Genomic DNA, 13,375 nt, shown 5'->3' with positions numbered 1-13,375 from the left:
CAGAAATTACCTAATTTATTTCTTTTATTGAAAACAAAATTATCCGTTTGAAAATATCGCCTCGCAGAATAAGCTGTAGTAAGCAGTTGCAAACTTTCTAACCGGAACTAGAGCAGGTATTGAGCTCAAGATTGTTATTGTTTACATTTATATTGAAAACACCATTCATTATGAGTCCCGCAGTGGACTGATCGTTAAGACACGGTTCCCAGCAGATCACCGAAATGAAGCATCACTGCCGACGGTCAGTGTGCGGGTGGGTGACCACTTGGATCAGTCTGCGTAGGGGCCGAGGGTGTGCGGTATTGGTCCTCGTTAAACTGTTCTACCGTGAAGTGCTCGACTTCGCGTGCAGGTCGTCGGGCTACCAAAGCGGGGGTGTCATCCCCTCTGCAGAGGATCAAAATTGGGATGGCATGTCTTCAGATTATTCTCAGGGGTGTTTCCCAGACCATCGCCAATAGCCCACTGTGCAGCTCTAGTGTGACGTAAATGAACAACAAACACAACAACCATCCTTTATGATTCTATGCATACAGCAAATGGCCATTTTTACTGCTTGAAATTTTATCTCTTGTAGAAAAAATGTATGTAAATAAGAACCTGATTGGTGAGTGTTACAACGATTAACATTTTTTTCCCACCAATCTGGTTGCGATTCGCAGGTGATTCTAAATGTATTATAGTACCTTAGAATCATTCTCACATAAATTGATTTTTATGTGCATTTTAATGAAAACCAAATCGGAGAAATATTTTTACCTGAGAAAAGCTTACCAATCAGGTTCTCCTTCCCACACACTGAGAATGCATATTTAGTGAAAAAGTTGGTACTGAGGCTTCTCATTTTACTTGACGTTGATTGGCCATGCTTAGATCATAAAGTAAAAACGGTCCCTAAGTTGCACCGATCTAGAGAGAAGAGCTTCGTAAGTTTGCTGACTGAAGTTAGTGCTGCTAATACTACTTTTATATTACTAAAAAACGTAATCTCGTAATCGCAACCGTCTGGAAATTTGTAACCCCGTCTCGTTGTAAAATATTTACCGTTCACGTGGATTAAACCGCGGCTTCATTAATTTTTAAGGTAAAAAAAGTAACAAAATCTTTTATATTATTCATTTTCTCTTGTTTTTTTTACTTATTTGCTTCTGATTTTTTTCCCATTCAATTATGTTTTCTGTTATTTAGTCATGGGTCGTGTAATTAGAAGTCAGCGTAAAGGTGCTGGAACAACATTTAAAAGTCATACTAAACATAGAAAAGGAGCTCCTAAATTAAGAGCTGTAGATTTTGCTGAAAGACATGGATATATTAAAGGAATTGTTAAGGTATGATTGCTTACATTGCCTTTGAAGTTTCTATTGTTTAAAATTAAATGTCTTATATACTATAAAAACCAAGCAAAGTTGCAATATTATATTAAATGTTAATTAATCTCGCAAATTGATTGTCGATATTTTAAACAGGTTATATATTTTATGTTATTTTTAAATTGTATGATAATTTTGATTAACTGATAAGTTAGTTAAACTCAATCGGGGTTTGTTTTAGTTAAGCCTAACAATGTGTGAATTACACTTTATTGTAATCTGTTATTTTATATCAATTATATAATTAAAGCAAAATTTTATTCATATATAGAGATCGGTACTAATCTTGTATGTTGTTTTTATGTTTAGTGTATATTTACATTTTTAGCAATCTCTTGAAATTTTCTCAAGTGAAATTGTATATTTTGTGTTGTCTACAGCTAATTGTCTTCATACTCTATTTTGAGTAAATTGAATTTAATCTGATCTTGTTTCTTACTCTTAAGCTGATAGATTAAAAATCGTTTTTTGGGTACATAATCATTTAGTTAAGGATTTTGAAATAAAATTTTATGTAGTGATGTTTTATTTCTTGAAGTATATTGTAGCAGAGCTCATTCTAGGCAGGGTAAGCAGGGCGCAGCACCCTGCTACCCTTTTAGTCAAAAGAATCCACCCTGTTGCCCCTGAAGTAAATTAGTGCCCTGATGTAATAGACTCTATACTCTTTTTGCCCTTTTTTTCCTAAGTCCTTCTTTATTCCCCCCCCCCAAAACTCTGCAATGGATTTCCTAAACTTTTGTTATTTTCAACTCTATTTATTTAGTTTGTCATTGCTGTCAATACATAGATTTATATGGGAAGGGAAAAATAGCCATCACAACCCCTTGTTGCACTTGTCTTTGAAAGTTTGCAGTTACTTCCACTATCATTAAACCATAATTATTATTAATCATTTTAATTATTAAATCATAACTATAGACACTTAAAAACATACATTTATTATTTTATTAATATATGCATGCATTTTAAATAAATTACTAGCTAATTAGCTCATAATATATGTTAATTTATTGATACAAATTAGTAATTTATGATTGCTTTGCTACTTTTAGTAAATTAAAATAAAAAATTCTTTTACTAATTGACAATGTCTTTTAATTGAACGTGTAATGCCCATAGAAGGAAATTATTGCCTTTTTAGAACAATAATGCCCTTTTTTTAAACTTTTGCACCCTGCCCAGTGTTTTCACTACAGCGCGAGAATCTCACATATTTTTTTCTTTTCTCACATTAAAAGATGATTACCGCAAGAAATTCGCGCATTCTATAAATAAATGTCAAAATTCGCGAATTTCTCACACTTTGGAAAAAGTTTCGAACTACGCCATTTAGAATAAAATCCGTTTCACTTTTCTTCCTGGATCTTTCATTATTTTCAACATCTGCCCCGTTATCTAGCTTCTCTATTTACCAGTATTGTTCAGAACCTTTTCGAACAACAGAACACAACCACGGAACCCCTTTCAGAACGCATTTCTCTGTAACCACACGTTTACCGTAGGTAAGGTTTCTTCATGTAAGACATTCAAATTTTTTATGTGCTAATGTAAGATGGACAAATACCTTGTAAAGGCAAAATCTTCTATGATGATGCACCAAAAATATTCAATGCTTTTAAAAATAGAAGACGTTAAAAATGTATTATAATTAAAGAAATGATTTTTTTCAAGAGTTTTTGTGTTTTTTTAGTTTTTAGGAATCTCACATAACTTTTTGAAATCTCACCCTGTTTTTGAGAAAGGGTGAGAAATTCTCACCCATTTTTTTTCTATGATGAAAACACTGCTGCCCTTTTCTCTGTCTAGAATGAACTCTGATTGTAGCTTCACTATAATTTAGTTTTAAAAAAAATTCTCACTCAGTGATATCTACTTAGCCTGGAATGATTTAAAATGTTTTTACTAATACAGTAAATTCCTAATTTTACTAATTAATGAGGTTTTGGAATAAAAATTTATCTACAATTTCAGGATAAATATCTTCTATGACCTAATTTTTTAATTTACATTTTTGCTAGTATAGTTGAAATGGATCAGAAATGATCTGCTTGCATCTTCTCTACTATAAGCTTATGAAAACAAAAGAAATTTGCAGGGCCCACGCTAAGGAATTCAAATTATTCGTCAATAAATTTTTAAAAAAGTTTTAGAAGGTAGCAAATCTTAAAAATTTATTGTGATTTATCTATTGCCATGAAGAACTTCAAAATGCAACTTTAATAAACTGAATTACTTTGTTAAATACAATTTCAAATAAAGTCATTTTCTAGTTTATGAGTAATAAAGCTATGAATGGCTGTTGAGAAAAAGGAAGAGATAAATTGGGGTTAGATTTTCATGTTTCATAGACTCGAGCAGTAATATAAGGATATGAACCTTAGGCAACAGTATATTATTGTCTCCTAAAAAGCACATTTTCTGCAACAAAAAAGAAATAGTTGTATGATAAAATACATCTTGCTATCACTTAATTTTTATTAGTGGCACAAACTGTCAGGAAAAAAAAAATTCACATGATACTGTGTGCCCAACAACAAACGTGATGTACTGTATTTTAGTTTAGTCTCATGCTTACTAATCTTTGATTGCTTACATTATCTGGATTGGCAATTTAGTATGTCACGTGACATATCTAATTCTAGTTACTGGAATCGAATTAAGTAAAAACAAGATTTGAGGAAGAAAAATTCGGTAGAATAAGTCGTGCCAGCCTAAGGCTTGCTGTTATAAGCCATTCTGGTTGACGATTTAGTTTTGACATGGCGATTTACGTGTTTAAAACGATATTGCACAGTATAGAGCAGTTGCTAAGCTTAGACCTCTAACATATATATAGTGTTTTGAAAGGTTAAGCAGAAAACTATTTAAATTTTTTGCAAAAGTATTTAGCAGAACTGAAACTATTTTGTATGTGCAGCATTTCAATTAATTGATCGACTTTATTTTAATTATCTTTTAATACATGTTTGTTGCTTTGTTATGATTTATGTAAGTATTAAATTTTGCTATAGGAAATTATCCACGACCCAGGCAGAGGTGCACCATTGGCTGTAGTAGTATTTAGAGATCCTTATAGATACAAACAAAAGAAAGAATTATTTATTGCCGCTGAAGGAATGTACACTGGTCAGTTTATATATTGTGGAAGAAAGGGTATGTTTATTTTTGGAAACATAATTAATGCTTAAGAAAGAATTTTTTGTGAATGACTAGTAAATAGACTGATTAAATAAATACAAACTGGCTTTAAGTAAGAAAAAGTTCTGAAATAATAGTCATTAAATTATGCTTTTGAATTTATTGGTGAATTGTGCTTTTTTTTTCCAGTTCTTCGTCTCCCCTTCTTGAAAATAGCATAGTATGTATTAATCTCACAAAAAAATCTGGATATTTTTGTAAAATATTGTCCTGGTTTTATTCCAAAGTGCAACAAAGCCTGAAAAACAGTTAAAATTATTACTATGAATAATACTCTCATATAACATACCACTCATTTCAAATAATGTGAAAACTGTTCGGCAAATTGTACTTCCTCTAAAATGAAACCTACTTTTGTTAACTTTGAACATGACTCTGATTTATTAAGTTAGAAAGTTATTTAAACATTTTCATTTTTAAATGTAATCAAAATGCATTTATTTAAGAATATTCTTGTTACAAAATAATATTTCATATATTTTGTTATATATATATTAAATATAAAATCAGGCCCACTCCATCCTGGAAAATAGTAGGTATACTGAAACAGGCTCTTTTGGATGAATGACTGTGAGAAAAAAAAGAAATTATGTTAATATTTATAAATGTTTTGTATATAAAATGTGTCAAATGTTTCATTAAAATTATTTTAAGTATGGTGTTGAATTGTCTGTAAAAAAAAATTGAATTCATATTTTCTCCCTCCTGAGCTTATATCCTAATGAAAATTATTGATAATTAATATGAAAAATTTCAAATTTTGTCTCAACTATTTGTTTTTCATCTAAAGATATAAAGGCAGTGGTGATTAATAATTTGAATAAAGACAGGGGTCTGTTTAGAGAAAATTTGGGTCCGTTAATGGACCCTTCACTAAATAACTTGAAAAGTTTTTTACAATAATACCCTATTTCCACAAATTCACAAAAGCTGGACCCTGGTTGAAAGACTGTGACTTAACAGTTCTTTTATATTTACAAATTACAAGTACATGATTTTTTACAGAAACAGGGCCTTTCACAAAATATCTGGACAGACCCCTAAAAAATACAAACTCGTGTAAAATTACATTTAAGTTTCATTAATTAGCATTTGATGTCGTTTATTGGGTCTTATACAGGAATGTGATTCTTCAGCGGATCCGCTTTTTTTTCCCAGATTTTTCCTTATCTTCCTCTCTTTTTTTCATTGATTTCCGCACAGAAAAAATTTTTATGCTGTAAATTCTATTTTGTTGAGAAAAAGACAAAATTTCTTCCACGGAGCGGAAGTATTGAAGCCCCCAATAAACCTTTCTTCACGTGTCAATCTGCTAGCTGGAGTTAAAGTGGTTGACCTTGGTAAAACAATGCCGTCTCCTACTCCGCTACTCTCTTATCATTTCAGGGATGAAAGATTATTTAAAATTTCCTACCATGTTCCAAAAACTTTTGGGGAGTCGAACGATATAGTCGGACTTGCGGCGAACTCCCCACCCCCTGCAGTAGCCTCCTGGGTAGAATTTCGGCGTGTGCGCCGTTGCCTTGACAACCTCGTCTTCCGCTATAGATTGGAAAAAAGAAAAAAAGTCCTAAGAAGTTTCGGCCGCTAATATTTGATTTCTTTTGATTGGCTGATTTACAGAATTTTAAATATTCTGGACTGGGCCAGAATCTGCTAAAATTGTGATTCTTATTTAGATGATTTTTATGTAAATCATCGATTTTCGTATTTAACTGATTTAAAAGTTACTTGTTGAGATTCGTTTTTACACGATTTAAAAATCATACTCGCAATTCCCATTCGCGCAATTTAAGAATTCAATATTGCGATTTGTATTTAAGCGTTTTTAAGACCCAATATCACGTTTTGTATTTAAACGTTTTTAAAATCCAGTGTCGCAATTCGTATTCATGTATATTTTTAAATTTCAATGTTGCGATTCGTTATCACGTGGTGGTAATATTAAACATCGATTTTCATATTTATACGCGGCTTACTCGTTGCGATGAGTGTTCGCAGACTCTAAAAATTATGCGTCATGATTCTTATTTACGCTATTTAAAAATCCAATGTCGTTATTCTTATTCAAGCAATTTTAAAAACCACCATTGCGATTCTTATTCACGCTATCTTAAATTCCCACATCGCGATTTTAAAATCCGATATTGTCTTATTCACGCGATTTTTGAAATCAAGCATTGCGATTCTTAATCTATGGCCTCTAAAAATTGTGTGAAAAATGAACTTTCTTGTCCTATCAACACTGATAATCAAAAGTTTGTCAAATGCAGTCTACAGATCAGTCATGTTAATAAAAGACCATCGAAAAAACAAAGAACTGATGAGAAAGTCCATAAAGGTCCTTTGACCATTAAAGAAATGTTTTTTACAATGATGTGATACATAAAATTGTGCTTATGCATAATTACTCAATGTTATCTAAATTATTAAAAAAATATTATTTTAATCAAGATTTTATTTAAGAACATAATTACCATTTATTTATATTTATTTGAATAGATAATAATGTAATCATTATCAGATTGGCTATTGAAATCATATAATTTTTTCTTTTGCACGTTTAATGCTTCAGTTATAAACTTCCTCTTTTTTGTGTTTTTGTCAATCACATACCTGCTTAAACATATGAGTTTAAATGTTTATGTGATTACCATGTAATACTCTGTTCTGGTGACTAGTGATTGAGATGAATCCCTTTTTCCTTTTAGCATAAATAATTAAAAGTTAAGACCAGGGATTTTTTTTTTTTTCCTGACTGATTGTGATTGCCATGTATTCTGGATAGTTAAATGTTTAAATTTTTAAGATTACCTTCAATTTTGTTTAATCCTTAAATCTTTCTTTTATAGCCTTTTTACAAGTTGGCAATGTCTTACCTGTTGGTGGTATGCCTGAAGGTACTATTATCTGTAATCTTGAGGAAAAATCTGGTGATAGAGGTCGATTAGCCCGAGGTTCTGGAAACTATGCCACAGTAATTTCACACAATCCAGATGCTAAGAAAACCAGAGTAAAATTACCATCTGGGGCCAAAAAAATTTTACCATCTTCCAACAGAGCCATGGTTGGTAAGTTATAAGTTTTGTTAATGTCCCATGAGTTATTCGTGCTGCTCAAACAGTCATTGTTTTCCAAAGTAATGAGAAATAAAATATTTTATTTATATTGAATTCAAATCTAATTTGCTTTATGTTTTTGCTTTAAACTAATTCAAATTCTTAATGGGTAGGAAATTGTTGTAAGCGAAATAGTAAAAATATATTAATAATGTGTATAATTGAAGTAAATTGCATTTAATCAGCATAAGAACATTATTACGTTTCATTTGTAAAATTCTGTTTATTAGACTGGTTGAAAAAATTTATTCTATTAAAGATAAGCTATAATAAAATTGCAGAACTTAATTGACTAAATAAGTTTTTAAAAAAAATATATTTTTATAAATGCATATTAAATGATATTAAATTATAAAAACATAATATGAAAGCATATAAGAGAAATTGACAAATATATGAACAATCCATAATTAAAGTAATAATTAATTTAAATCAAATGGAATAAATAACTTTAAATTTTTTTCTTCATATTTCTGTACGAACCTTCATATTTCTGTTTGAAAGTTTCGAAGAAAAGGATGTCAAAAATTTTATGAGAAGTGTTATGTCTTTAACTAAAATTATTTTCCAGGTATTGTTGCTGGTGGAGGTCGTATTGATAAACCTATTCTAAAAGCTGGCAGAGCTTATCACAAATATAAGGCAAAGAGAAACTCATGGCCTAAAGTTAGAGGTGTTGCCATGAACGTAAGTGTTAATTTTTTTTTTTTTATTCCATTTGTCAGCTTGGAGTTCATAAAGAAAAAATTGTTAGAATTCAGACTTTGTCTCTTTCTTTTTCCCTTCTTATTTGCATCATAAACTGATACATCTAGATTTTTTTTTCAAATAACAAGAGCTTATATTTTTTATCAAGAGTTTTCAGTTATTTTTATGTCTATTTACTGTAAAAAAATGTATTTGATCTTGTATAATAGAATTAGGATAATAGTAACTTGTAAATAGTATAATAAAAATTTGAATTTTAATTCAAATATTTATAAATTATGCACATCTTAGAAATTGTAAACTATTCTAAAATTGACTCTTTTTTTTTTAATTTATAGATGTTTAGTTACATACAAGGCTAGTTATATATTGTAATTAAAAATGTTAAACCAGATTTAATCTTCTGATTATCTCTTTAGTAAGAAATTATTCCAAGTTAAATTTTTATGAATAACTGCAATTAGAAACAGCTACAAAAAGAATTTTTTAATTTGAAGTGAATTATTATTATTTTAGTTTGAATTGTTATTTAAAGTGGCTACCACACGTAGTTCACCTTTTTTCCCTCCATAACTTCTCTGGCATGTCTGATAAATTGATCTGCTTCTTACTTCTAATGTTTCAACAATCATTAGCATACTATTTTTTTAAAGAAAAGCTTAATTCTATTATGAAAATGATTCCTAAAATAAATGCTTTATTATAATGTGCATGCATACCGTGCATCGGTTATATGATACCCTTTTATCACGATTTTGCAAAGCATTCTATTGTTCTCATATAAAGACTGATTTATATATGAATTTTGAAGTTTAACCAATATTTAGATGTATCTGGTGTAAATATGTGTTTAATTCCTCAGTTTTAAAAGCACATAATACTATTTATAATTTTTTTAATGTTATTTTTTATTTTGTAGCCTGTTGAACATCCTCACGGTGGTGGTAACCATCAACATATTGGTAAAGCTTCTACTGTACGAAGAGATGCGTCTGCTGGTCGCAAGGTATTGTATTGTTTATTTCTATATGCTGTCATTTTTTTGCTTCAAAAGGTCGTAAATATTGATTCAGTTCAAGTTATTGGACCACCACTACACTTAGTTTTTTTTTCCTCTAAAAAACAGGGTGGCCACCCACCTGGAAGACCTTGAAAACCTGGAATTATCAGGGAATTTTTTTTATACTGGAAATATCAGGGAAATTTGGATAAAAACCTGGAAAAATCAGGGAATTTTAAAGAAAAACTGGAAATTTTTTCTTTGATCATTTTTTTTCACCAATTTAAATTATTTACTAATTTTTGTAATTTAAATTATTTCATCCATTATACCCACTTTTTTTAAACGGAAATGTATCGTCAAACAGTTGAAATATCATCAACTTAGCGATACTTTGCTTGCATCAAAATTTACTCCATTACGGCTCTGTTAAACTAGAATGCCACATAGAATTCTGTCACGGTTGCTAAGCGAATGTAGAAACCTTTGACCGCTATGGGACTGTGCAATTTAGGAAAGATTCTGGTGGAGGTGGTAAAAGGGATTAGGAAATTAGCTTCTGTTTTTAAATTCTGTCCTTGCGCTGAATCCATTTATGGCTTAAGTTTGTTCCGATGCTTTGGTGGTAATTTTTTTTTTCTATTTTGACAAAATGTTTTTGTATTTTTAACTTTATGAAATTCTCCCAAAATTAGTTGGTTATAATTTAATAATAATAGACTTAATATTGCACCCTTTTTCTGAAAGCTTTTCTACTCCCATTTAAAGAAATCTATGAATTATTTTTTCTCAGCAAACCAACCAATCACATTTTTTTGCAATCGCCAACAGCAATGTTTCTCGACAAATCTTTACAATTGTTGCATTAATGATTTTTTATTCAAAATTTTGTACCAAAACATTAGAAATTAAATAAAAAATCTTGCCAAATTGTCAAAATAATTTTTTTTTTCAGGATGATGTGTTAAAAAAATAATTTTTTGAATGAAGTATTTTATAATACCGACTCTTTTCTTGTACACATCCTACACTTTATAAGAAAAAAGAAACAAAAACCTGGAAATTTTAAGATTTTTATCTGGAAAACCTGGAAAAATCAGGGAAATTTGAAATCTGATTTGAGTGGCCACCCTGAAAAAAGCTTGATGTCAAATATTTCACAAAAGAGAGAATAGCATATGTAAAATTAAAGTTGTTATATTGTCAATTTAGATCAGTGTTTCTTAACCTTTTTGGTATAATGGCCCCCTTTTAAAGATTTTTAAGAAGTCACGGACCACCCCCTGTGAAAAAAATTATTGCAAAAAACATCAATTATTAGAAAACATTTAATTTTAATAGTATACAAAAATTTTAATTTTTAATGTGAAGGTTGTTGCTGCTTTTCCTTAATTAATAAATTGAGGGGGTGGTATTCGACAAAGCAACGCGCATATCATGTTCAACATTCAATCGATTTCGATGTTTTGATTTTATTGTCACACGTGTGGAAAATCCTGCTTCATTCACTGTAGCAAATGGAATTATAGCTGCCATAGCTCGCTTTACAAGCAATGGGTAGGCTTCCAAACATTTTAAAAATTAGGAGTAGTCAGCGGACCCCCAAAATATGACTCATGGACCCCTTAGGGGTCCATGAACCACAGGTTAAGAAACCCTGGTTTAGATGATGTATAGTTTACAAGGCAAACTAGGAAGTGTCAAATGCAAACTTTTGGTGCTTGTAATTTTGATCAAATTTAGCATTGAAGTAAGAATAGTAGTTATTGGTGCAAACTGGTAAGCAATGTAAACTTTTTTTTTATCTGGTTTTCCTTGTGTTGACGCTATTAAGTGAAAGGAGAAGGGGAAAATATTATAAAATAACGAAAATAAGTATGCAGAGTCCTGCAGTTAATGGGGAAAATATGGTACTCTGTTTATATTTATTTTTGGAAGGAGTTTAAGAAAAGTATTTTGTAAGAATTAAAGTAGTGGCATAATTATTGGTATTATAATTTGAATTAAATATATTAATTATTTTTATTCTACAATTTCAACACTCTATTTTTAGGTTGGTCTTATTGCTGCTCGCCGAACTGGTCGTATTCGTGGTGGAAAAACATCAGTTTCAAGCAAAGATGATTAGATATGAAATATGTAAATAAAAAAATTTCCAAAATTGTGTGTTATTTATTTGAAATATTTTTGTGTTTTGTTGCATAGTGCAAATTAGATTGAATAATGGCTGACTCTACCTCTTTCACTGTTTTGTGCCTTTGTGGTCAGTTTGTATACAATACATTTTGAAACTTTATTTAATATAAGAGCCATGTCCAATATTTTTAAGAAGTGAGTCCTGTAAGTAATACAGCTGGTCAGTGACATTTTACTGCCCAACAGATTCTTTAACCTTAAATTTAAATCCAAGGTTCTTTGTTCGATATTCAGGGCTGATTGTGCTCCGGAAAAGATCCGGATTTCCGGAATTTTCGCTAACAGTGATCCGGAAGATTCCGGAGATCGAAGGTCCAGATGTTTCAAAAATTCATTGATCACAGAAGTTTCCGGAATTCATTGATCAATGATCACATTCATTGATCACAATTTTCAAAAGTGGAACTTAAAAACACAGTTTATTTTATTTGTTTGCAAGGGAGAGCCAGAGAGATACTTTATAGGCTTGTTATAATCATAAACTAAAGAAAGAAAGACATTATTATAAATTTTAATTACTTCTCCAGGTCATCATAGGTCTGTGTAAAATTATAAATATATTTTAAGTAAACTAACAAAAATAGAGAAAAAGGAAGAAAAAAAATCTTGTTTAAATTTTTTTCAATTTAAACTGTCTTTTTTTTTAAACTCAAGAAATTTTCCGGAATTTTCACATGGGCTCGCAATCACCCCTGGATATTACATTTTACGATATCACATGTTAGATGTTTTTTCATTGGTTGTTTACCTGTAATATTAATCCTTTCTTAGTATGTCTCTTACCTGTTGGACTCTTTGATAAAAAATCACAAGGTGAGCTTTTTCTGTGTGATTTTATATGAAGTTGTAGTTGGTCACAGAGATTAGATTAAAATTTAATGCCAATAGAATTAACTAATCGCTAGTTCTGTGAAACTACTATGTTGATACAATAAAGCAATTCATGATTATTAAATTGAAAGATTTTTTTAATATGTTAGATACATGAAGCAGGGCTCGAAAAAACAAAAATTTTACCCGTCCTCGAGGACGGCTTGTTCAACAATGCACCCGTCCTCCGTTAAAACTAACCCGTCGCTTTTAAATAAATAAAAATATAATTTTCTCCTATTTATTACAAACATTTATATAAATTGCACAATGAATTAGTCGTTACTAGGATTACATTATACAGTAATAAAAGAAATACTAGGTTACTAATAGTAACCTAGTATTTCTTTTATGAAATAATTTAAATGACAAGGGTCAAGTTATCTGGAATGTCAAGTTATCCGAGGGTACTGCGTTTTTTAAATGAATCAAATATGACGTTTGCCAGTTCCACAATCAAGCCAATGATTTACAGAGGTTTCTGAACAGAAATCTGAAAGGGGTTTTCCATTTAGGTAGATGTTCATAATTGCTTTTAAAGCTTCTTGTTTAAGACCAGTACGTATTGTGTTTTTTTGTAAGTTTATTGCTGCAAAGCCCCTTTCAACCGCTGCAGTACTCCCAGACAGAGAAAACATCAATATATGCGCAGTATGTTGCTGTATTGTGGGTCATTTTGCTGCCTTGTAACTTACAAGACTCTTGTAAGATAACAAAAATTGAAAATGTATCACGAACATTAACGGGAAAATGGCCGTCCGCGCGGACGTCGGATTCGAGAAATTCGTTGTCCGCGGAGAATTTTTGACCGTCGAGGACGGGCTGTTTTTCGAACCCTGACATGAAGTCCCTGAGAAAAAAAATTTTTCACATGATTAAAACCAGAATAAACCATTAGTCTTTAAAAG

At 30.6% G+C, this 13,375-nt stretch overlaps 1 protein-coding gene across 1 annotated transcript; it reads left to right on the top strand.

The window, feature by feature from the left end:
- Positions 1 to 904: 904 nt before the first annotated feature.
- LOC107441374 (ribosomal protein L8) lies at positions 905 to 11,562 on the top strand. The gene is made up of 7 exons (XM_016054608.3): positions 905 to 1,087; positions 1,192 to 1,331; positions 4,388 to 4,529; positions 7,427 to 7,645; positions 8,265 to 8,380; positions 9,321 to 9,407; positions 11,455 to 11,562. Exons 2-7 carry the CDS (start codon positions 1,194 to 1,196, stop codon positions 11,527 to 11,529), a joined length of 777 nt encoding a protein of 258 aa, XP_015910094.1. The 5' UTR covers positions 905 to 1,087; positions 1,192 to 1,193; the 3' UTR covers positions 11,530 to 11,562.
- The last annotated feature ends 1,813 nt before the right edge of the window (positions 11,563 to 13,375 follow it).

Source organism: Parasteatoda tepidariorum, chromosome 2 (genome assembly GCF_043381705.1).
Source record: "Parasteatoda tepidariorum isolate YZ-2023 chromosome 2, CAS_Ptep_4.0, whole genome shotgun sequence".
NCBI lineage: Eukaryota > Metazoa > Arthropoda > Arachnida > Araneae > Theridiidae > Parasteatoda > Parasteatoda tepidariorum.
This window is presented reverse-complemented; position numbering and strand designations above follow the sequence as displayed.